Raw genomic sequence first — 20,569 nt, 5'->3', positions numbered from 1 at the left:
TTGGTGAGTAATTCGCCAGTTTCTCCGTGCCAGACGATGACCTCTCCCTCTATCACCGCTTGCTATCAATTGCCCATCTCGTGATACCGCCAACTCCACACCCGATTGCGATGCCCCTCCATCTTCTTCAACGCAACACCTGTCTTCAAGTCCCACAGACGAAGCGTTTGTCGGCGAGCCCGTAACCATCCGACGTTTATCAGGGAAAACTGCGACTGTAGTTATGCCTTCTTCATGGCCTTTAAACCATCGCAGGGGAGTGGTGATTGCAATGAGCTCCGACATTTTACTGGATGTTGATGGTATGGAATACGGACGAGGCTAAACTTTGGAGGGATGATGTCTTTCTCTAAGCTGCACAGGGTGTATGGTGCGTTTTATGGTGCTTCCCAGCTCAATGGACGCCCGGAATATCTAAGGCCGCCTGTTCGTGCCCACGCCTCCATCACCGTAATGCACCCACCCTATTGTCATACCCGCTGTCCTCGACAATATGCACATCTGCAGTGCATACATGCGTCCGACTCTTGGCTTCACAGCTTCCAGAATGTATCCTATCGCATCAAGTCGAGCAGTCCGTGCTTTCCAGCGCTCGAATCTGACTGTCTATCCTGCATGAATACCGTTGTTTTTCGTATCTAGCAGCTACTCCAGCTTATCACCACGTTACTTCTTCGAACGCGTGTATATAGCTTACTGCAATATCACTTCTCCATCCAACAGACTCCCAAGATTGTGTGCACAAGATGCAACTAAATTTCGTGGTACAGCCTCGGAATTTCCCCACCATTCCCACGGGCATTGTGAAAATGCTGCGCCACTGCCGCATGCGACTGCTGCGGTGTTCCTAAACGGTGAGTGCGCATTAACTACAAGTACTTACTTACTGCTAATCACTGGAACCTCCCAGTACTTATCCTCCAAACGAGCCATGGACTGGAGGGTGCTCCGATTCCTTATATGTATATCCACGCTCTCAAAGTCACGGTCAGGCGATATCATCGAGATTCGCAGTACTCCCGGTCTGCAAGTCAGGTCTCTCAAACAACTACCTTGTTACTAAACGACCTTTCATATTGCATTGTAGTCTGATTCCTCCGCATACAATGTTATTTTTATTTCTTTTTAGTGAACGACTGCGTAGTTGCGGGCATTGTCTCAAACCTGACGCAGTCATTGGCACCTTTCTTCGCGTTTATTTTGCTCGTGTGTGGTCGCGCAGCAGTCGCAGCATTTTCCTAGTGCCCCATTGCCATACTGCTAGTGGCCGCATCTCACTGCGATGCCCCTCCATACACAACACCTGTATTCAAGTCCCACAACCGAAGCATCTTGTCATCTATAGGGAAAACCTGCGACTGCGCTTGCGCCGCTCTCATGATCTTCAATAACTCAACGGAGTGCGGTGCTTGAAACGAGCTTCGACATCTGGCTGCATGCTGACAATGTGGAGCACGGTCGAGGTAGACTTTGGAGGGATTGTTGGTGTCTTTCTTTAGGCTGCAGAAGTGCGTATATCGTGGGTTTCTCTTCACCCCATTGACTTTTTCCTTAGACACCCTAGTAAGACATGGACCCCATTCATCTGAGATCTCTTCAGGTGAATATGATCCCACCATACAGGAACCACGGTGGAAGCCATTTACTTGGAAGCAGGTCGGTGATGTCATCCATGCCACCATATATTTATGCTGCTGGCATCTGATCGCTTCCGCATCTCACGACGTCTCACGAGGCAGCTGTCGGGTTGGCGAACCGTCGCCATCTTCCCTCACTCTGTTTTGACGACTTGTGTAATATTCTCTACGAAAGACATATCTTCAGCTGAGCTCATGAGCTTTTGATGAGATGGTCTTAGAGAGTGCCTCTACCACAGGACACTCTGCTGGAGGGTACTTCACAAGTGCCGCTATCAAAGGTACCTTTCTGTATGTACTTTGCCGCTGACTCCCGACCCCCTCGTCATCTCATCTCGCGAAAGGCCGGGTTGCAGATGGGTGCCTGAGACAATAAGGTGGAAATCAACGTATGTAAGTTAGCATTGATTTCCTTCTTCGTCTTCCTCCACATCGACACCTAAAGCATGCAATTCCTCGCTACAGAGGTTGAAAGAACTCTTTGGGTTACATATGGAAAGCTGTGGTGACGTGAGTTGGACACATATGTCCAGGTGCTTGCCTGTGAGCAAGGACATTCCACGGGGTCACCGTCTTCTAGATCCCATAGACGAAGGGTCTTGTCGCACGAGGCCATCACCATACGGCGTCTGTCCGGGAATTCTGCAACTGCAAAGATACTATCTCCATGACCTTTAAATGTTTGACTAGTCGTTGTGATTCGGATGACAGGATGTTCTGCCTCCGTCATTCTGCTCGGGGTGGATGGTGTTGAGCACAACTTGCTCGAGAGCTTGTGAGTGTCTTGATCCAAGAGGTGCCTGTACCGGGCCTTTTTGCTTCTTCACAGCCTTAATCTGCATATCAAACGCCACTGGCAGGACACGAGGCACACCACGGGGGTAAAATGGAACTTAGTGGAGGCATAATAGGCTGAAGTGTGCTTGATTAGGACTGGGATGATGGTCATCAAATCCTTCACGTGCCCTGTCGTGATTGCGCGGCTGGTCACACTAGCTGAGTCGCGCCGAAACTTACGACAAAAGCAGTATTTCGACCATCTAAACCCTTCGACAAAGCCGTCGTGGAGTCTCTGCGGCAGTAACCAGGATGGGAATGGTCAGGCCAGTAGTAGTCAAGTAGTAGTTGGGAATTGGTGTCAATGATCTCCCTTCATTCACAACGTCGAGGTTTACATCCCTTCTTGACGTTGCAATCACGCTTGAGAGATATTTTCCCAAAGCCTGAAGGAACCGAGCTGCCCATGACAGCGCCTACTATCTTGAAAGACACTTGTTCAAAAAAAGAAGTGTTTTCTATCGTTATCGCGGCAAGCAATATATACTAGTCCAGCTAGAGGTCGTCGAGCATTCACTACTGGGAATGGTACCATCTTGCGTGCTTATCAGATAGCGTTTGTAAGCCAAGTAATTTAGTCAGCGCTAGTCAGCGTCATCCCGATTCATCGATATACATCCGTTATCAGCCTCGTACGTGCTCAATTTGCAACCATGTAAATATAAATCCAGGGCTAGTTTCGCACTCTTCATCCAGCCAGTCCACCATGTCCATCCCTGCATTCGATACTACTCTCTCCTACTCCACCTATACCCAACCACCCAATCCATCCTGGACGTATGGTCAGAAAGTCGACGCCACTCCTGCCGGCAAAGAGTGGCTCGAAGGTGAATCTGCAGGGTGGAAAGTCTACAACACAGCAGAAACAGACAAGATGTACGTACTCCCCACCTGTTGTTAAGCCGCGATCTGACCGCGATCGACAGCGATCTCTACAAGCTCTTGATTTCAGGCGTCGTACCACGCCCCATCGCATTCGTGTCCACGATCAGCGAAGATGGCATAGAGAACCTGGCACCGTTCAGGTAAGACACACCTCCGGTATCGAACACACTTCGCACACTTACCTGGGTTGCATCTACCAGTTGGTTTAACACAGTGAGCAATACAACAGACAATGTCTCTTCAATCGTTCAATAACCTCTTCCCCATAGGTCACGAACTACCCTCCTGTCATCTCCTTTGCAGTCAACCACAGCGCTCCAGGCCGGCTCAAAGACACGGCCACAAACTTGAAGAACGGCCAAGGATTCACTGTGAACATCATCAGCGAGGCATTCGTCGAGAACGCAAATGCGACTGCTATAGATGCTCCTCGCGACTTCGACGAGTGGACTCTCAGCGGTCTGACAAAGGAGAAATGCGTATGCGTGCACCTTCATCATACGATATATGCGCTAACAACGGTGCGTTCAGGTGCAAATAAGAGCCTCGCGCGTCAAGGAAAGCGCTTTTAGCATGGAATGCGAGGTAATCCCATTTCACGCCGAGTCCGTTCGCTCGCTAACAACGCCACCTCCCAACAGCTCTACAAAGCGATAGACATCACCCACCCAGTCACAGGCGAGCACAACAACACGCTCATCCTCGCGCACGTCAAGTACATCCACGTCCGCAAAGACGTGCTCACAGAGAAAGGTGTCATCGACCTCGCAAAGTTCAAGCCTGTCGCGCGTTTGGGCGACATCTCGTATGCCCGGGTTGGAGATGCGTACAGGATCGCTCGTCCATCATGGGCGCAGGATGAGGAGAAGATACAGGAGGCATTGACGACTCACGCATCACTGTGAGATAGAACGAAGGAGCCATTTTTTGGTAATATATACCATAGATCATATGTAAGACGGGCACTGGTATGGTACCATATTGGTTACAACATGTCACCCCTGCATCACGAGCAACGAAGCCCTATATAGGCCATTCATGATTCATGTAATCCTTTCAGATGCAATTGTTACGTGCCGTGATCACATCCACAAAGCAATTTGACATGCATATGTCGCGTGTGTGTACTAGCTGCCTGCGCGTTCACAATCATTGTCGATAGTTCTGAAGGACATCAGGTTTGAAAAGTTGAAAATTAGTCGTGATTATTATGATGTAAAAGTAGGGCTTGTAGCTAGTCAATTATAAAGGTCTATCTTCGGGATAAGAAATAACGACGGACCCGCCTGGATGCTGATATCTATATGATCTATGGTATTTGTTCCCCAGAAATAGTAAGCCACTCTCCGTTCTATTTCATGTTGATGCGAGAGTCTTCAATGCTTCCTGTATCTTCCCCTCCTCCTGCGCCCATAATGGAACAGGCATCCTATATGTATCTCCAACCCGGGCATATGAGATATCGCCCACACGTCCGACAGGCTTGAACTTTATGAGGTCGACAGCACCTCTGCCTGTGAGCATGTCTTTGCGCACGTGGAAGTACTTGACGTGCGCGAGGATGAGCGTGCTGGTGTGCTCGCCTGTGACTGGATGCGTGATGTCTATCGATTTGTACAACTGTTGGGAACCGACGTTGTTAGCGAGCGAGCGGGCTAGGCGTGAAATGGAATTACCTCGCATTCCATACTAAAGCGCTTTCTTTGACGCGTGAGGCTCTTATTTGCACCTAAACACGTCGTCGTTAGCGCATATATCGTATCATGAACGTGCAAGCGTACACATTTCTCCTTTGTCAAACCACTGAGAGTCCACTCGTCGACGTCGGGAGGAGCGTCTACGGCAGCCGCATTGGCATTTTCGATAAACGCCTCGCTGATGATGTTCACGGCGAACCCTTGGCCGTTCTTCAAGTTCCTGGTCGTGTCTTTTAGGCGGCCCGCAGGGTTTCGGTTGATTCCGAATGAGATGACAGGCGGATAGTCCGTGACCTATAGGAAGAGGTTAAACATTAGAGGGACGCGTTGTTTGTTGTATTGCCGCTCACTGTGTTGAACCAACTGGTAGATAGCCAGGTAAGCGCGCAGAACGCAATAGATCATGAAAGCGCGTCTTACCTGAACGATGCCAGGTTCTCTACGCCATCCTCGCTGATCGTAGATACGATCGTCATGGGGCGTGGTGCAATGCCTGAATTCAAGAGCTTCCTAATATTGCTGTGGATTGCGGTCACGATCGCGGCTAATCAACAGATGGAGGAGTACGTACGCCTTGTCCATTTCTGCTGTGTTATAGACATTCCAGCCTGCAGATTCGCCTGCAAGCCAGTCTTTTCCGGCAGGAGTGGCGTCGACTTTCTGGCCGTACGTCCAGGATGGATTGGGTGATTGGGTGGTGGTAGAGTAGGAGGTGTATCGAATGGAGGGATGTACATGGTTGGTGGATGAGCTGGATGAAAACAGCAAGACCGACCCTGTTTTTATAGTTACATGGTCGAGGCCAGTCTTCACGCATGAGGTCGAAGTGCTGATAACGGATGATGGTGACTGCTTGGCTTACGAAACGGAGGACGCAAGTTGTGGATCGGACTCGCAGATCATGGATGAACGCATAATGGTAAACAGCTGGTGTCGCGTCCGTGATCGGATCAGTGTCAGCTACTGAGATTTACAATTGGATCAACTATGCACCTATAATTCCCATCACCTAACTTAGGTGATAGACCAGTCGGCAGACTCGGCACTAGGGCTCCGTGAAAAACTACCCACGGAGTTAACGACGAGTTTTTAACTCACCCCCACCCTCGAGGGGTTTTTGACACGAGTTAAAAACTAGTTTTTGACCAGTTTTTGACAGACTCAAAAAATGCGTTTTTTCAGGTCATTTTGACATTTTTTCGCTACGGTAATGCAAATGCCCACTGTACAGGCCCTCCCGGAGGCGTTGGAACTGTGCTATCCTGTAGTTGAGGTGTCCTGCTTGCCCCTTCCACCGGCTTCTCTGATAGTAAGTCCAACAATCGAGGAGCATCAAGATGAGCATCCTCGCTACCCACAAGTACTCTCGTATCACAAGACCAGTACATTGGATCACGCTCAATCTCCGGGTCCTCGCTCTCCTCCAACCAATTGTCCTCCGAGTCTGAATTAGAGTCCTGCGGCTCCGGGTTAGCCTCTGCTTGCGACTCGGAGTTGTCGTGTTTCCTTTTCTGACCATTGCTATCGAGATCGACATCGAAAAGAGTACTTTCCAGGTCACGAAACTTAACTGTTGGTTTTGAGGGAGGCCTTTTGGTCTACGGGACATCTTGAAACTCGAATGGACACGGTGCCGACTCATCCTTCCGGCCTCTGGGTGCAAATGTGACCTCGAGCACATTATTCAGTGCGGCTTCGGTACTGCCATAGAGTTCGACCCTCTCCGGATCTGGAGCATAGTGCTCAAAATTATATTTGGAGTTTCCGAGGGGGATACTATGTGGAAGTTGTGCGAGTGCCTTTCGGAGGTGGCTCAACTGTGCGTTGTTGCGCCCAATGTCCTCGAAGAAGCTCATCAAGGTAAATTTTTGTTGTAATCATTGAGCCGATTCAGCCGAACGCTCAATTGGACGGTAGTTGACAGATTGTCGGTCATATCTTAACGATTTTTCGGTGATTTCGGATGTTCGGATGGAGAATTCGATAGGCTATGTTCCCGAGATCATATACATATATATTTTAGTTTTTGACACCCCAATATCAACCCCGAGTTATCGACTCGTTAAAAACATGTTAAAAACCTGTCAAAAACTCCAACGTCAAAAACTAGGTAGTTTTTCACGGAGCCCTACTCGGCACCACGGGGGGCTAGGTTGTACTCTGTTTGGGACAGTAAGCACGTGACAGCTCGGCAACATCTGCCGTATGTAATTGTAAAGTCAGGCTGCGCTGTGCCCGACGACGTCGGACGAGGCTCCAGCCCGTTCTCACTCATTTCTCAACCGTTTGAAAGGACCAACTCCCGATTGGATGCGATGGGATACACTCCGGCAGCTGTGGAGACAAGAGTCGGACACGTGTATGCAGTTAGGCGCTGGAGGGTAGGTATACTGTCGAGGATGACTGGAGTGCATTCTTATCGCGACGGTGATGGAAGTGAACAGCCTGCACGGTGTCCTGTGCGTCTATCAAAATAAGGCAGGCGTCATAAAACGCACAATGCCGCCACCTCCGCAGAAGGATACCCTCTAGTCACTCCAAAGTCCAACTCGACCGCGCCCAACGCCATCAACCTCCGGTAAAATGTCAAAGCTCACGGAATCACTTGTGGGAATTGGCAGTATCACGAGATGGCAAGCGTTGATTTTAACGGAGAGGTCATTGTCTGGCAGGGAAAAACTGGCGAGCCACTCACCCAAATCATTAAACCCCACTCCGATTGGATCTCCTTGCTAGAGTTTTCTCCTGGTGGAGCCTATAGTGCTGGCCCCTGGTTCATGTGACGCTGTGAAACACCAAAACCTGTGCCAGCTTAATTGAGCCATTGTTGACGCCGTCAAGACTCAGTACTTTGAAGGGTGAGGTTTCCGACTCAATTGACATAGCTCACCATAAGGCCAACACCCGCTACCTCAGACTGTCAGCGATGCGATAATCGTGCAAGCGGCAGTGTAGACCGATCGATCAACACTATCTAAGGCGAAATTGTCATCTAAGGTAAGGGGCGACGAAATCCAAGCTATAAGACCCACTCCATGTTAACGGTAGCACCCCCAGATTCTCAGCCACCTTTAAGCTGTCGGAATTTTTGGACAACACGCAGTGACGGTGCAACCCGCGTCACCTACTCTTGTTCTCAATGATATCTAAATTCAACCTCAACTGCTTAGTCTTAGGTGACCACCCCAGGAACATATTCCCGGTCAAGATTTCATCGACGAAGATTGTTGGTAACCTGAAAGATTTAATCAAGGAAAAGAATAAGCATAAATTCGATGCTGCTGATGCTAAGGATCTCGAGCTATGGAAGGTGAGTGATCTGATAATTTGGAAGGTCGACCTACTTCTCGACGACACTTTCGAGCGTAATCTCAATGAGCTCCAATTAGATCACAAGAAATCATTATCGCCCGTGGATGAAATGCTCAAGGTTTTTGACAGTCCTCCGCAGCCTATGCACCTGCATATTCTTGTCCAGCCGCTACTACCTGCTGGTGAGTTGTCTGCAGATATTGCCTATCTTTCATCCATACTAATTGCGGTGTGATCAAGGCATTCCTCACCAGGCCGGCCACTTGTTGATCAACCTCAACTGCTTAGTCTTTGGCGACCACCCCTGGTACATATTCCCGATCAAGATTGTATCGACGGAGATTGTTGGTGACCTGAAAAATTTGATCAAGGAAAAGAATAAGCATGAATTCGATGCTGTTGATGCTAAGGATCTCGAGCTATGGAAGGTAAGTGATCTGATACAGCGATACCTACAATCAGATGCTGACGATCTAATAATTTGGAAGGTCGACCTACCTGTCGATGACAATTTCGAGCGTAATCTCAAGATTGTCAACGAGCTCGAACTAAGTCACAAGCAATCATTATCACCTGTGGATGGAATGTTTGAGGTTTTTGACAGTCCTCCTCGACATAAGCACCTGCATATTATCATTGCGTATATACTATGATCGGCTAATACAAAGTTACTGGTCCATGAACTCGAAAGTTCGGACTTGTTTCTAGTACCCTCATCACGATGCGCTCGCTACGGAACTCCACTCTTCATTAACGAGGCTATATTCATGGAGACATCCGAGACACAAATATTATGGTAAAAAAGGACTGCAGCCCGGATTCATGTTGGTGGATTTCAACTGGTCCGGAACAATAGATACCCAATGAACGTATATCGAGGAGAACGTCTCTAGAGACATGATGGAGCGGAAGACGCACAATTGATCCTGGCCGAACATGATATTCAGATGTTGCACGCCATATTTCCAAAAGGCACCTTTGTTTGAGATTGAGTAACTATGGTTGACCATGTGTGTTGAAAAATCGAGTGACTCAATAAGTTTACCTGCAATTAGCATATTTCAAGGGGAAAGGGACTCGAGCTTGGGGACTGGTGCGCAAACACCGTTACGATTTGAGATAGCCCCGTGGCAGCAACACGGGCCAAAGTTCAGACCTGTGCTTACTAATGCCTGCCCTTATGTCGTTGTTTGGCTGCTTCTAACCGTCTTAGTGGTGTCGACCGGTCTATCACCGTAGAAGCACCTGATCCATTTGTAAGTTCTGACATATCTAGCACTGAGTCTGTAATGCGATCACGGACTCGACACGGTTCTATGCGTTCATCCATCATCCGCAAGCGCCGAGTCGTCCGATCCCCAACTTGCGTCCTTATGAGATAGTATTGTAAGCCAAGCAGTCAGCGTCATCCGTTATCAGTGCTTCGACCTCATACGCATGAAGACTGGCCTCAATATTTGCGACCATGTAACTATAAATACAGCGTCAGTCTTGCTGTCTTCATCCAGCTAATCCACCAACAATGTACATCCCTCCATTCGATACCACCTCCTACTCCACCACCACCCAATCACCCAATCCATCCTGGACATATGGCCAGAGAGTCGACGCCACTCCTGCCGGAAAAGACTGGCTTGCAGGCGAATCTGCAGGCTGGAAAGTTTACAGCACAGCAGAAATGGACAAGACGTACGTACCTTTTTTACCTGTTTATCAGCCGCGATCGTGACCGTGATCGACAGCAACCTCAACAAGCTCTTGAATTCAGGCGTTCTACCACGCCCCATGTCACTCGTATCCACTATCAGCGAGGATGGCGTAGAGAGCCTGGCACCCTTCAGGTAAGACACGCGTCCATAATCTAACACATTCTGCATGCTTACCTGGCTTGCATCCACCAGTTGGTTCAACACAGTAAGCAGCGCGACAAACAACGCATCCCTCTAATGGTCTAATAACCTCTTCCCATAGGTCACGAACTACCCGCCTGTCATCTCATTCGCGATCAACCACAATGCTACGGGCAGCCTCAAGGACACGACCGCGAACCTGAAAAACGGCCAAGGGTTCGCCGTGAACATCATCAGCGAGGCATTCGTCGAGAATGCAAATTCGACTGCCGTAGACGCTCCTCCGAGTTCGACGAGTGGGCTCTCAGCGGTCTGACAAAGGAGAAATGCGTACGCGTGCACCTTCATCATTCCACATATCGACTAACAATCACGCGTTCAGGTGCAAATAAGAGCCTCGCGCGTCAAGGAGAGCGCTTTTAGCATGGAATGCGAGGTAATTAAATCTCATGCCTAGCCCGCTCGCTTGCTAACAACATCGCCTCTCTACAGCTCTACAAATCGATAGATATTACCCACCCAGTCACAGGCGAGCACAACAGCACGCTCATCCTCGCGCACGTAAAGTACTTCCACGTGCGCAAAGACATGCTCACGAGCAGAGGTGCCGTCGACCTCACGAAGTTCAAGCCTGTCGCGCGTGTGGGCGATATTTCATACGCCCGGGTCGGAGATACATACAGGATCCCTGTGCCTTCATGGGCGCAAGAGGAGGCGAAAATACAGGAAGCATTGAAGACTCTCGCATCACCATAAAATAGAACGAAGAAGGGTGGCTTACCATTCCTGGGGAACATATACCATAGATCATATAGATATCAGCATCCAGGCGGGATAGAGTCCGTCGCTATTTTTTATCCCTAAGATAGACCTTTATAATTGACTAGAACCCGTGCTTTTTACATTATAATGATTGTGAATGGTGATTTGGTAGAATGCGACAATGGTTGAGTTCATGAAGTGGGAATGAAGATTGCGCAGTCAGGGATGACGGTCTTCGTATTCAATACACGGGGCACATCGAAGGCGTTTGAAATGTGTCTTGCGGTTGTGGGAGCGAAATCGCGCATTGCACCCTGATGTCGTTCGTAAGTGGCTTAACTACAAATGTATAAGAGATGGGACATACCGGAAGGTGCTTTCTCTGATTCCAGAAGTTCAGAGTACGTTGTATCTGTAATATGTCAGAGCCTTGTATTTTGATGTTCAACTAATGCTTCACACGTTAGCCACGAAGTCCACCTCAGACCATTTCTCTTTGGAACTCCTCATTTGTGCCAAATGCTTCCATGCACTGAAAACGACACATACGTCTTCAAATAGTTCGTTGCTTGCACTCTGGTCGACGGAGAAGAGTTCTGGTGCTGTTCGTGAAGCATCTGCTTAGTGCTATAAACTTGGCAAAACCTGGGCTACAGTCAAAAGACTGCACAGGTTGCATTGCATGAACACCATGATAATGGAGATTTGATAGTTGATATGATACGCGCCGCTTACCCTGTCTAACCAGGAGCGGGGAATTCGATTTGTGGTACCAAAGAGATTGTTCACATCCTCTTGAAATTCAGGGGGGTCAGAGAGAGAAACTTGTTCACAACATTGATGTGACGACCATGTTTCAAAATTATCCAAATTACGAGCAATTCTGAGTGGTGATTAGGTCGGGTGGTTAGAGAACAGTTTGGACCTACTCAGAAGCAGATACAGCTCGTGGTTGACTGGACGACTTGTATTTTTTCTTGGAGTCGGACATAATGGCATCAGGAAAACCCTCCCGGGCATAATTTTCATAAAACATTGTAATTTAGATAATTCTATGTAATCACAGAAAAACCGCTAAAAGACGATAAAGTACAACAAGATTCCCCGACTCCCACGTTAGTAGAGGAGGGTCTTTGTCGGTCTCATACGTCTAATTTCTCACTACCAGCTCTTGCAACCTTAACCTTGTTCTTATCTGCTATACATTTTTCGGCAAATACCGTCCTCGATCCTTTCGCCAGGCCTAGATTCCCACAATAAAAACTTTTTTTGCCTCTCTTTGTCTTTATTTCTGCCGAGCCAGTGCGTTCTCCGTGATACTCTGCGAGCATCCGCTTAAGCTCATAAAACTTTTACTTCGTTCTTCACACACATCACTACTCAACTTGCTCTTTGTGTGCTACTTGAGCGTCCCGCCTGCAGATGATGGCCTCGGCGACTTGTGGTTCCTTAGACATACCAGTGATCTCATCCTTTCTCCTATGTTCCAACTAGCCTCAGCTGTCTGTCATTCCAGCCCCTTGCCCCAAAAATTTTTTGTTCGCCTTTCTTTTTGAAATCTGCAGTGGCTATCCAGTCACCGTCAAATTTAAGCCGACCTTCCCATGCTCCATGCTCGCGGCTCCCCTGTTTGCCTACACTGATCAGCTTATATGAATTCCGACGATGAGCTTCGCGTGCGTGTCGATGAGGTACGCCGCTTCGCTCTGATTATCAAATACTCTGGTTTTACTGTACCACTTAGATTTCCCGCCTTCTAGACACAGTTGAAGCGATCAACCTCTTCCGACTCGTCATCGGTCCATGTGACTTTGGACAATCCGTGGAGAACATTTATCACCTCTCATTTCTCGTCCGTGACGGGACCTGCTCCTTCCGAGTAGCAGAGAACGGTGAACCCTTGGTTGGTGAGTCGTGCCTTCCGCCATGTGACCCTCCATTGACTTCAATCAGCCCGCTGCCAACCTTGTCCTCACGAAGAACGCGCCAAAGGCGTCAAATACAATCAATTGGTCATGGAGTTCGACATGGCGACCTGGAGGGTCAGTTCCTTCTAGTAGTTCATATCCTCACTCATTCCTTTTCCAGCGAGCCATCAACATCTTCGACATTCGGCATCCTTTCATTCCCCATAGAGCCAGGCGCCCTGCTGGCTCATGAATGCTCAGTATCTGGCGCGATTTTGTACATGTCCTCTACAACTCAATGTGCTTGCCGTTGATGTCTCCTATATACTTTCCTGCCAAGTCTTTTTCTACATTGTGAGCACGCCACGCCTGAAACAAGGGTCCGGCTGTGTCCGTGTCTCACGCCAGTTGGTCATCTACTATAATCACATGGGTCCAAGATCCCTTTTTCAATCTCGCTTGCCTGCAACTAAAATCTCTCTTGAATATCTATTACCATGACTGAACATAGCGTATCTGAAGCACTCCTTCGCACTCTGCCTGCTGTTATCAACACAGATCCTGCTTGGTTCGGGTCAAGTGAGGCTCACCTGACAACATCCCTGACAGACCTGCCGGCTTCTATCATTGTGGACGCAGCTCGTCATCTCCCTGCCCCCTATGCATGCAAGAGGCGTGCTCGTGAACCGGCCCAGGCGGCTTTGTTGTCTCACTATTCCCACGTGCGGGCGCAGTTGAGCTCGTTGGCTGACGCTGACCTGTATTCGCTCTGTCTACCCGCACTGCAAAGCCAATGCTCAACAATTTCGCGGTACACTGTGATCTGTTGCTATCTGGACCTCTTGTATGGCAGGGTCGTTGCCTCAGCACTTCGGCGTCCTGCCAAGCTACTCATTGATTCCGTTAAACCACAACCTGTAAACGAAAACTGTACCCTGAACCCTGAACCATCCTCCTCAGACAGTAACGTGGTGGACACTCTGAATTGGCGCCACCTTCCGGTGAAAGATCTGATCCCTCGCCTCTCCAAATTGACTAAAGCGGAACTGATTGCTTGCATCCAGAGTCTTCCACACTCCTTGCGTCCTGTCACGAAACGTCTATCGCGACGGAAGAGCTGCGCTGCCATCGTGCAACATATTCAAAGACGGCTATGGTATTTAGACTCCCTCGATAATTACTCCTTCCTTGTTGCAGTGTTGAGCGTTATTCCCTTTGTGGTTCTGAGCACGCGCGATCGCATGATAACTGATGTGCTTGGGGCTGAATATTCTACTTTGCTTGTCACCCACCTCCAGCAACCTCTACTCACTCTCCGTCAGAAGCAACAGGATGCACGCAGATCTGTCAAAGAAATGTTAGCTGCACAGATGGTGCAAGGTCGCGCTGAAATATCCTCCAGATTGCCAACTGTAGTCCCTCGCAAGGTGGTTTTAGATTGTCTGCGCAACTACAGGGATGCAACGTGTTGGCAACCGGGTAAGGTGTGCGCAGTATGCTCCCGTCAGACTCAAGATACAAGGGTGTGTGACATTGAACCTGATCCACAGACATCCGCCCTGCCTATGCACCTTGACGTCCTCATGTTGGAAGATGCGTTCATTCTCCGCAATTGTGTTGTTCAGTGCGTGTCCTCTGAATTTATATACGACTCCATGGCTCAATGGCGTCATGCTCGACAAAGCTGGGGTGACCACTCAGACCAATCTCCGTGCATCCTTAAATGTCTGCGCGGATTGTTTTTCATCTCTGAGTCATGCAAAGGTCCCGCGTCTCGCTTTGGCCAACCATCTTTATCGAGGACATCTCCCACACCAGTTTCGTGACCTCACTTGGGTTGAAGAAATGGTATGCGCTGTTTATCGCAATACAGCTCATGTCACTCGACTATATCAGTCGACAGACGCAGCCCAGCTGTTCATTCTGCATGGTAATACATGTGCGCATGAAACTAATGTGATCTCTACAGTAACAGTTCTTCCTCGCACACCCGCTGATATCAATGGCATGCTGTCCGTCGTCTTTGTTGGACCCACAAAACTGACCGACAAGTCATTGAAGACAATGTTTCAGGTACGCAAGAAGTTGGTATGGGCATTCCTTCGATGGCTCTGCGCGCACAATCACTTATACCGGAACGTGCGTTTGGACGAGGACATCATGGACGAGTACCCTGAAGATGGCCCCGTGCCTGGTGTTGCAGGTCATTTGATTTATGATCATCAATCAGATGTGCGTACAGTATTCGCCGAGGAAACCGCTGGGTTCTCTGAGCATCCTGCAGAGACTTTTGTTGCAAGTGGTGCAACCGAGAATGCGAATGACGAGCCTGCAGTCCTGCTGGAATCCATGGGGGTTTCCGACCCGGAGAGCTCCAAGTTATCTGGACGCTGTAGAGACTCGCGCCTCTCAATGCCGGACATATGGTCCCACGAACCACATATTCCTTACATATTCCAGCTCTTATCCGAAGGATCAGTCATACACGCTCCCGCGCGCGCGCCATACGTTCGCGCCTCGTTCGCGCGCCTCATACGCACTCGCGCGCTTCCGCGCGCGTCCGTGCGCCTCCCCTTAGGTCTTCTCGTGCCTACCCGTCCGTCCATCCGTCCTATGTCCTCACTGATTTGCTGGTGCGTTATTCTTATCTCTTCATTGAATTGATGTGCACTCGGTCCGATCCCCGCGCTTACATACAGAAAGTCTATCTTAGACTTTAGATTATATTTAGAGTTGAATATGGTTACTCGGTTCGGTACCGCGCTCGGAAGCGCCGCATAGCGCTATCTCCCTTCTTAAATAGAGGGAAGTTCTTTTACTTCGGGTACTACTTTTCCCCCCATTTATCACAGTATACTGCAAGTTGTATAGTGCACCTTAGTACTAGAAATCTGATTATACTTCTCCATCTGCTACAGCTCGCGCCTCTATTATACTTGAAACCATATCCCTTATCACTCATAAGTGCGCTCCCGCATACGCGCGCACCTCTCGCATCTCGCGCGCCCTCGCATCGCTCACGCGCGCCTTCATATCGCTTACGCGCGCCTTCGTGCGCGTTACCTTCTCGCGCCTACCAGCGCCCGTCTAGTTGACAGAGTTTCCCTCCACCTTATTCGCGAGGAACTTCTCTCAGTAGCTGTCCTTTGGGTCGAGCTGTATTCTCGTATCCAGGTCTTGCTGTAGAGCCCCCTTACCTTTAGTGTTTTCACCCACAGTCAAGATTCCTCACCTTCAAACTGGAGCCCACCGCGAGGGACACTTCTGAGACAACCGGTCGGGTACTCAGACCCAACAGTCGTCGCAGAGCTAGAGAAGAAGCCATCGCCGCATTCGACAGAGCAATAGAATCAATTCTACCAGGACCCTTATTTCTTCAACCCCCGCGCGGTCGTTCGCGCAACGTATCAGAACCGCCACGACCAGATCTAGCGCTCTTAGCACGCGCGGCCTAGACAACCGATATCGCCAGTCACGCCCTCGCCTGAAGAATCTGTCAAAGAAGAGTCGTCCGACGACTTTGAAGCAATAGATAACCCAAGAAGCCAACTTCCCGGAGCGTTCCTCCACACGCCCAATCAACCCCCTTTCATTTCTTCTAACCTATCAGCGCTAAGCGCGCTAACCGAACTAACAGATTCTAGCAACACCCCGCTTAACGCGCCAGCATCCCGCGCGCACGAGAACGCGCTTCCTACAGTGGGAATACCAAAGATCAAGCAAGAAGCCTTCGAAACCCCGCGCGCGCCGCCTTCAATCCCAGGCGGCACTGTTATAACAAACCTTCCCTTCGTATACGCGCACCAAGCGCCAATCAATCAGAAGACCTCAGCGCCCGCAATATCCCAACCGCCTGTCATGACCACAGCAAGAACCAGAATGCCTGTCCGTGGAACAACGGACGCGCCTAAATTTGACGGCACCACGGACAACCTCGCAGATTTTATCGACCTATACGAGCAGCTCGCTGATGATGTAGGTCTACAAGGGCTCGATCGCATCAAAGGTATCATCCGCTACCTAGAGCGCGATGACCGAGAACTTTGGGGAGGCATGCCAGAGGCGCAAGTAAGCGATTACAACGCGTTCTTAAAAGAGGTAAAGGTAATGTATCCTGGATGGGATGGCAAGAGGCGCTACGCGCTCGCTGATCTACAAGCCATCGCGCATGAATACGCGAACAAATCGATGCCCTCATACCAAGAGCTAAGCAACTACCTTCGCGCATTTAAGAAGGTCATGCAGCCGCTATTGGCAGAAGATCGCATTGGGAAAGCCGAGCGCGATCGCATATTCATGGAAGGAATCCCCAAGGATACCCAGGCGCTGATCCGCACGCGCCTCATGATTAAATTCCCTGATCATTACCCGCAGGATCCATACCCGTTCATGAACATTTTTACAGCTGGACAGTTCGTGTTACCGGCGAATGCGCCCGCGTCAAGCGCAACGATTAGCGCGCCAACGGCAGCATCATTCACTAATCTAGTTGCAGCTACCACGTCAGCGCAATCGCCCGCGCAAGGTATGGTAACCAAGCGCGAATATAAGCGCGAGGCGTCTGCATTCAACGACTGTGCCTTTTGTGGCAGTCTCGAACATTATTATGCTCGTTGCACGGAGAAACAAAGGTACATCGACGCGGGTAAATGTAAGGTTAGCGAGGAGACGCGCAAGCTTGTTTTGCCAAATGGCGAGTGGATTCCAGGACGAGGAATACTCAAGGAGCGACTAGATCGACACTACGCAAACCGCGCTACACCGGATACGACCGCTAGCGCAGGCGCGACAGCAGGACTTTTCTATCGCGCGTTCGACGAGATCGACGCAGTAATTGAAGTAGGCTCGTCTGCGTTCGTGCACACAGTCGCACAAACGGAACCTGAGGAGGACAATGAGACGGTGGACCTCATGAAAGAGGCGCTAGCCTATGTAGCTGCAAAGCGCGACCAGAAGCGCAACACCAAAGGTAAAAACATCCGCTTTGATGGCGTTGAAGTACCCAGCGAAACGCGCGCGCGTCCGAGACCCGCATCTAAGCAAGCCACGGTAGAGGAGGAGATAGTCTCTCCCGAAATACAAGCGTCGTCTGACAAAGGTAAAGGAAAAGAACTAGCGAAAGTAGCGCCTTCAAACGCGCCAACGAGCGGAAAGGCGCCTCCCAAAGGCGCCTCGCCATCCTCGGCCGCGCCATCATCATCATCATCATCAGCGCCATCCCCTTCACAACCATCAGCATTAGCATCGTCATCGTCATCAGCATCAGTACCAGCACCATCACAATCATCATCGTATCGGTATGCATTCGCGCTCGAGGACAAGGAGGCCGACAAACGCGTTGTCGAGCGCCTTCTTGATTCCAATCTCAACATTCCTGTAAGGGAATTATTAGCTGTATCTCCCGATGTCCGCTGAAGGTACAACAATTCAGAGAGTGAGTCTGAACAATGTTGGGTCTTGCAGAACCTAGCTGCTATTCGACCCTAAAGGGTTTCTGGACCAGGCTCAAGGCTCAGAGAAGAGGAAATATGATAGAAAACTACTGAAGACTCTGACTCCTACTGGTAACTGGTGAAAAGATAACTTCTTATGTAAGCTACAAAAGTGCCAACATAAGGTAAGGTAAAAACAGTCTCTACAAGCCCAGCCAGAAATGAATCCCTACATCTCATGGGAACTTTGAATCATGACTGTCCCCAGTCATCTACCTATGCAAACCAAAGCTAAGCTAAACTAAGAAAACTACTAACCTGGGGGTCCTCAAACACCTTTTGTTTCCTTGACGCGTATGCCAGGTAAACTGCGCCAGTGAGTGAGGGTCAGGGCAATCCAATAAAACGATGACCCCAGCACCTGTTTTCCCTGACATCTCTTGTGCCAGGCGAACCGCATCAGTACTGGGGGACTGGTAAAACGATAAAAACGATAAAATGCGAAGTGGTGGTTGCGCGGATGACGACGGGAAGTAGACGGATCGAAAGAGGCGAACGAGGGCTTCGAAATGAGTATAGGGTCGACTAGGTTTGGTGAAGAACTGAGGGAGATATGAAGGAAATGGTGAAAACATGCGAAAATAGCGAAAACGGCGAGTAGCGAGGGCGCGGGTGGGCGTATCAAGAAGCGGAGCGGATGGATGGAAAGCGGCGGTGAATGCGGTCAGAACGCGCCTAAGGCGATGGGCGCGCGATCACGGGGCGACGAGATATAAAGAAAACGCAAAAATGGGGCGCAAAATTTGGGGGGAACGCGAAAATGCGGATAGCGAGCCAACAGCTGAGCGCGCGCGAAGGCGCGGATATGCGCGAATGAAAGCCATGAACGAGGGCTTCAAAACGGGTATAGGGTCTATGGGGTTCCGATGCGAAATGGGCTGGTGAAAGTGCGAAAATGTGCAGAGGTGCAAGAGGGAGGAGGAGGAAGGGGTATGGTGCAGGGCAACAAGGGCTGGTCCTATCAAAAAGCGGATTGGGGCAATGGACAGAGCCACTGAGGGATGGTAAATGGCCAAAAGAGCTAGATGAGACAGGCCTTAGAGCACCCAGAAAACCCTTATCTCTCCTCAACTTCTCAAAAACACCAAAAACTCGATAACTCCACAACTACTGCTCCAAATTCGATGAACCAGGGCTCAAAATGACCGGACGGACGTGGGGAATACGACCCTAAGTTTGCGAGAGATCCGCTCGAAAACCGCGTGAGAAAAACACTTATCAATGCGCTGGGGAGGAGGAGAAGATGCTGAAAACTTGGGAATATGGGAGAAGCTGGTAATGAATGACTGTGGTAGGATAATAGGCGAATTTGGGGGATGATTGGTGAGCTTAGAGAGCCTAGAAACACAAGAAACCCTCGCGGTGGGCTCCAGTTGAAGGTACAACAATTCAGAGAGTGAGTCTGAACAATGTTGGGTCTTGCAGAACCTAGCTGCTATTCGACCCTAAAGGGTTTCTGGACCAGGCTCAAGGCTCAGAGGAGAGGAAATATCATGAAAACTTGCTGAGTACTCTGACTCCTACTCATAACTGGTGAAAAGATAACTTCTTATGTAAGCTACAAAAGTGCCAACATAAGGTAAGGTAAAAACAGTCTCTACAAGCCCAGCCAGAAATGAATCCCTACACCGCTAACATTTCCGCGAACTTACGACCAAGAAGCGCGTCACGGTAGGCGCAGTATCAGTGCATGAATTATCCGGGCACCCCGCGACCGATCAATGGCTAAGGCAATATGAAGACGTGCGCATGCGAAGCGACGACAGCAAAATCGTCGCAGATCACTTCGCACCCCTGCGCTGTATTCGCGCAAAGACATTGGAAGGGCGCACTCTCACCTGTGTCCTAGATCAAGGCGCAGAAGTAGTGGTCATGCCAAGGGAAGTATGGAAGGAGCTCGGTGTACCGCTCAGATCGGACCATAGCCTCAACATGGAATCGGTGAACACGTCACACGACGCGACACTTGGAGTTATAGAGAATGTCCCGCTGGATTTCGGCGCAGGACCCTTGTACTTCCAAGTCCAGGTCATCGAGCGCGCAACCTTCGAGGTTTTACTAGGGCGCCCATTTTTTAAGCTTACCTCATGTCGCACATTCGATCTCCCCAACTGGAGAGCAGGATCTCGTACTAACTGATCCTAACGCGCGCAAGGAACTGCGCATTCCAACCCTACCTTGGGTCAAGTG

At 49.7% G+C, this 20,569-nt stretch overlaps 9 protein-coding genes across 9 annotated transcripts; 6 read left to right on the top strand and 3 right to left on the bottom strand.

Annotated features, from left to right (window-relative positions):
* Window positions 1–842: 842 nt before the first annotated feature.
* On the top strand, window positions 843–1,114 carry HD556DRAFT_1415964 (uncharacterized protein; the record flags this gene model as incomplete). Its single annotated transcript, XM_041304323.1, has 1 exon — window positions 843–1,114. A coding segment is annotated over one exon (216 nt), but the record flags the coding sequence as incomplete, so codon positions are not given.
* A 1,938-nt stretch (window positions 1,115–3,052) lies between these two features.
* HD556DRAFT_1300290 (uncharacterized protein) lies at window positions 3,053–4,330 on the top strand. Its single transcript, XM_041299464.1, has 6 exons — window positions 3,053–3,350; window positions 3,401–3,499; window positions 3,560–3,572; window positions 3,629–3,838; window positions 3,891–3,944; window positions 4,001–4,330. Exons 1-6 carry the CDS (start codon window positions 3,181–3,183, stop codon window positions 4,262–4,264), a joined length of 810 nt encoding a protein of 269 aa, XP_041153761.1. The 5' UTR covers window positions 3,053–3,180; the 3' UTR covers window positions 4,265–4,330.
* A 385-nt stretch (window positions 4,331–4,715) lies between these two features.
* On the bottom strand, window positions 4,716–5,752 carry HD556DRAFT_1248447 (uncharacterized protein; the record flags this gene model as incomplete). The annotated part of the gene is made up of 6 exons (XM_041298775.1): window positions 4,716–4,979; window positions 5,036–5,077; window positions 5,129–5,350; window positions 5,407–5,419; window positions 5,477–5,575; window positions 5,628–5,752. Coding segments are annotated over 6 exons (765 nt in total), but the record flags the coding sequence as incomplete, so codon positions are not given.
* Window positions 5,753–6,510: 758 nt separating this feature from the next.
* HD556DRAFT_1415923 (uncharacterized protein) lies at window positions 6,511–7,068 on the bottom strand. Its single transcript, XM_041304322.1, has one exon. The coding sequence runs from the start codon at window positions 6,910–6,912 to the stop codon at window positions 6,655–6,657; it is 258 nt and encodes an 85-aa protein (XP_041153759.1). The 5' UTR covers window positions 6,913–7,068; the 3' UTR covers window positions 6,511–6,654.
* A 1,127-nt stretch (window positions 7,069–8,195) lies between these two features.
* HD556DRAFT_1313550 (uncharacterized protein) lies at window positions 8,196–9,021 on the top strand (the record flags this gene model as incomplete). The annotated part of the gene is made up of 4 exons (XM_041300804.1): window positions 8,196–8,366; window positions 8,391–8,550; window positions 8,609–8,796; window positions 8,857–9,021. The coding sequence occupies 4 exons, from the start codon at window positions 8,196–8,198 to the stop codon at window positions 9,019–9,021; spliced, it is 684 nt and encodes a 227-aa protein (XP_041153758.1).
* Window positions 9,022–9,890: 869 nt separating this feature from the next.
* On the top strand, window positions 9,891–10,974 carry HD556DRAFT_1313549 (uncharacterized protein; the record flags this gene model as incomplete). Its single annotated transcript, XM_041300803.1, has 6 exons — window positions 9,891–10,057; window positions 10,111–10,209; window positions 10,270–10,282; window positions 10,340–10,528; window positions 10,601–10,654; window positions 10,711–10,974. 6 exons carry the CDS (start codon window positions 9,891–9,893, stop codon window positions 10,972–10,974), a joined length of 786 nt encoding a protein of 261 aa, XP_041153757.1.
* A 197-nt stretch (window positions 10,975–11,171) lies between these two features.
* Window positions 11,172–11,971, bottom strand: HD556DRAFT_1449798 (uncharacterized protein; the record flags this gene model as incomplete). The annotated part of the gene is made up of 5 exons (XM_041307654.1): window positions 11,172–11,294; window positions 11,348–11,392; window positions 11,443–11,556; window positions 11,716–11,863; window positions 11,910–11,971. 5 exons carry the CDS (start codon window positions 11,969–11,971, stop codon window positions 11,172–11,174), a joined length of 492 nt encoding a protein of 163 aa, XP_041153756.1.
* Window positions 11,972–12,632: 661 nt separating this feature from the next.
* Window positions 12,633–13,140, top strand: HD556DRAFT_1449797 (Nse4 C-terminal-domain-containing protein; the record flags this gene model as incomplete). The annotated part of the gene is made up of 4 exons (XM_041307653.1): window positions 12,633–12,671; window positions 12,725–12,887; window positions 12,934–13,022; window positions 13,069–13,140. 4 exons carry the CDS (start codon window positions 12,633–12,635, stop codon window positions 13,138–13,140), a joined length of 363 nt encoding a protein of 120 aa, XP_041153755.1.
* Window positions 13,141–14,531: 1,391 nt separating this feature from the next.
* On the top strand, window positions 14,532–15,104 carry HD556DRAFT_1220084 (uncharacterized protein; the record flags this gene model as incomplete). Its single annotated transcript, XM_041296779.1, has 1 exon — window positions 14,532–15,104. A coding segment is annotated over one exon (573 nt), but the record flags the coding sequence as incomplete, so codon positions are not given.
* Window positions 15,105–20,569: the final 5,465 nt, after the last annotated feature.

The sequence above is a fragment of the Suillus plorans genome (assembly GCF_016647745.1).
Source record: "Suillus plorans strain S12 chromosome Unknown HD556scaffold_94, whole genome shotgun sequence".
Lineage (NCBI taxonomy): Eukaryota > Fungi > Basidiomycota > Agaricomycetes > Boletales > Suillaceae > Suillus > Suillus plorans.
The sequence above is the reverse complement of the archived record's forward strand: the minus strand, read 5'-3'. Positions and strand labels throughout refer to the sequence as shown.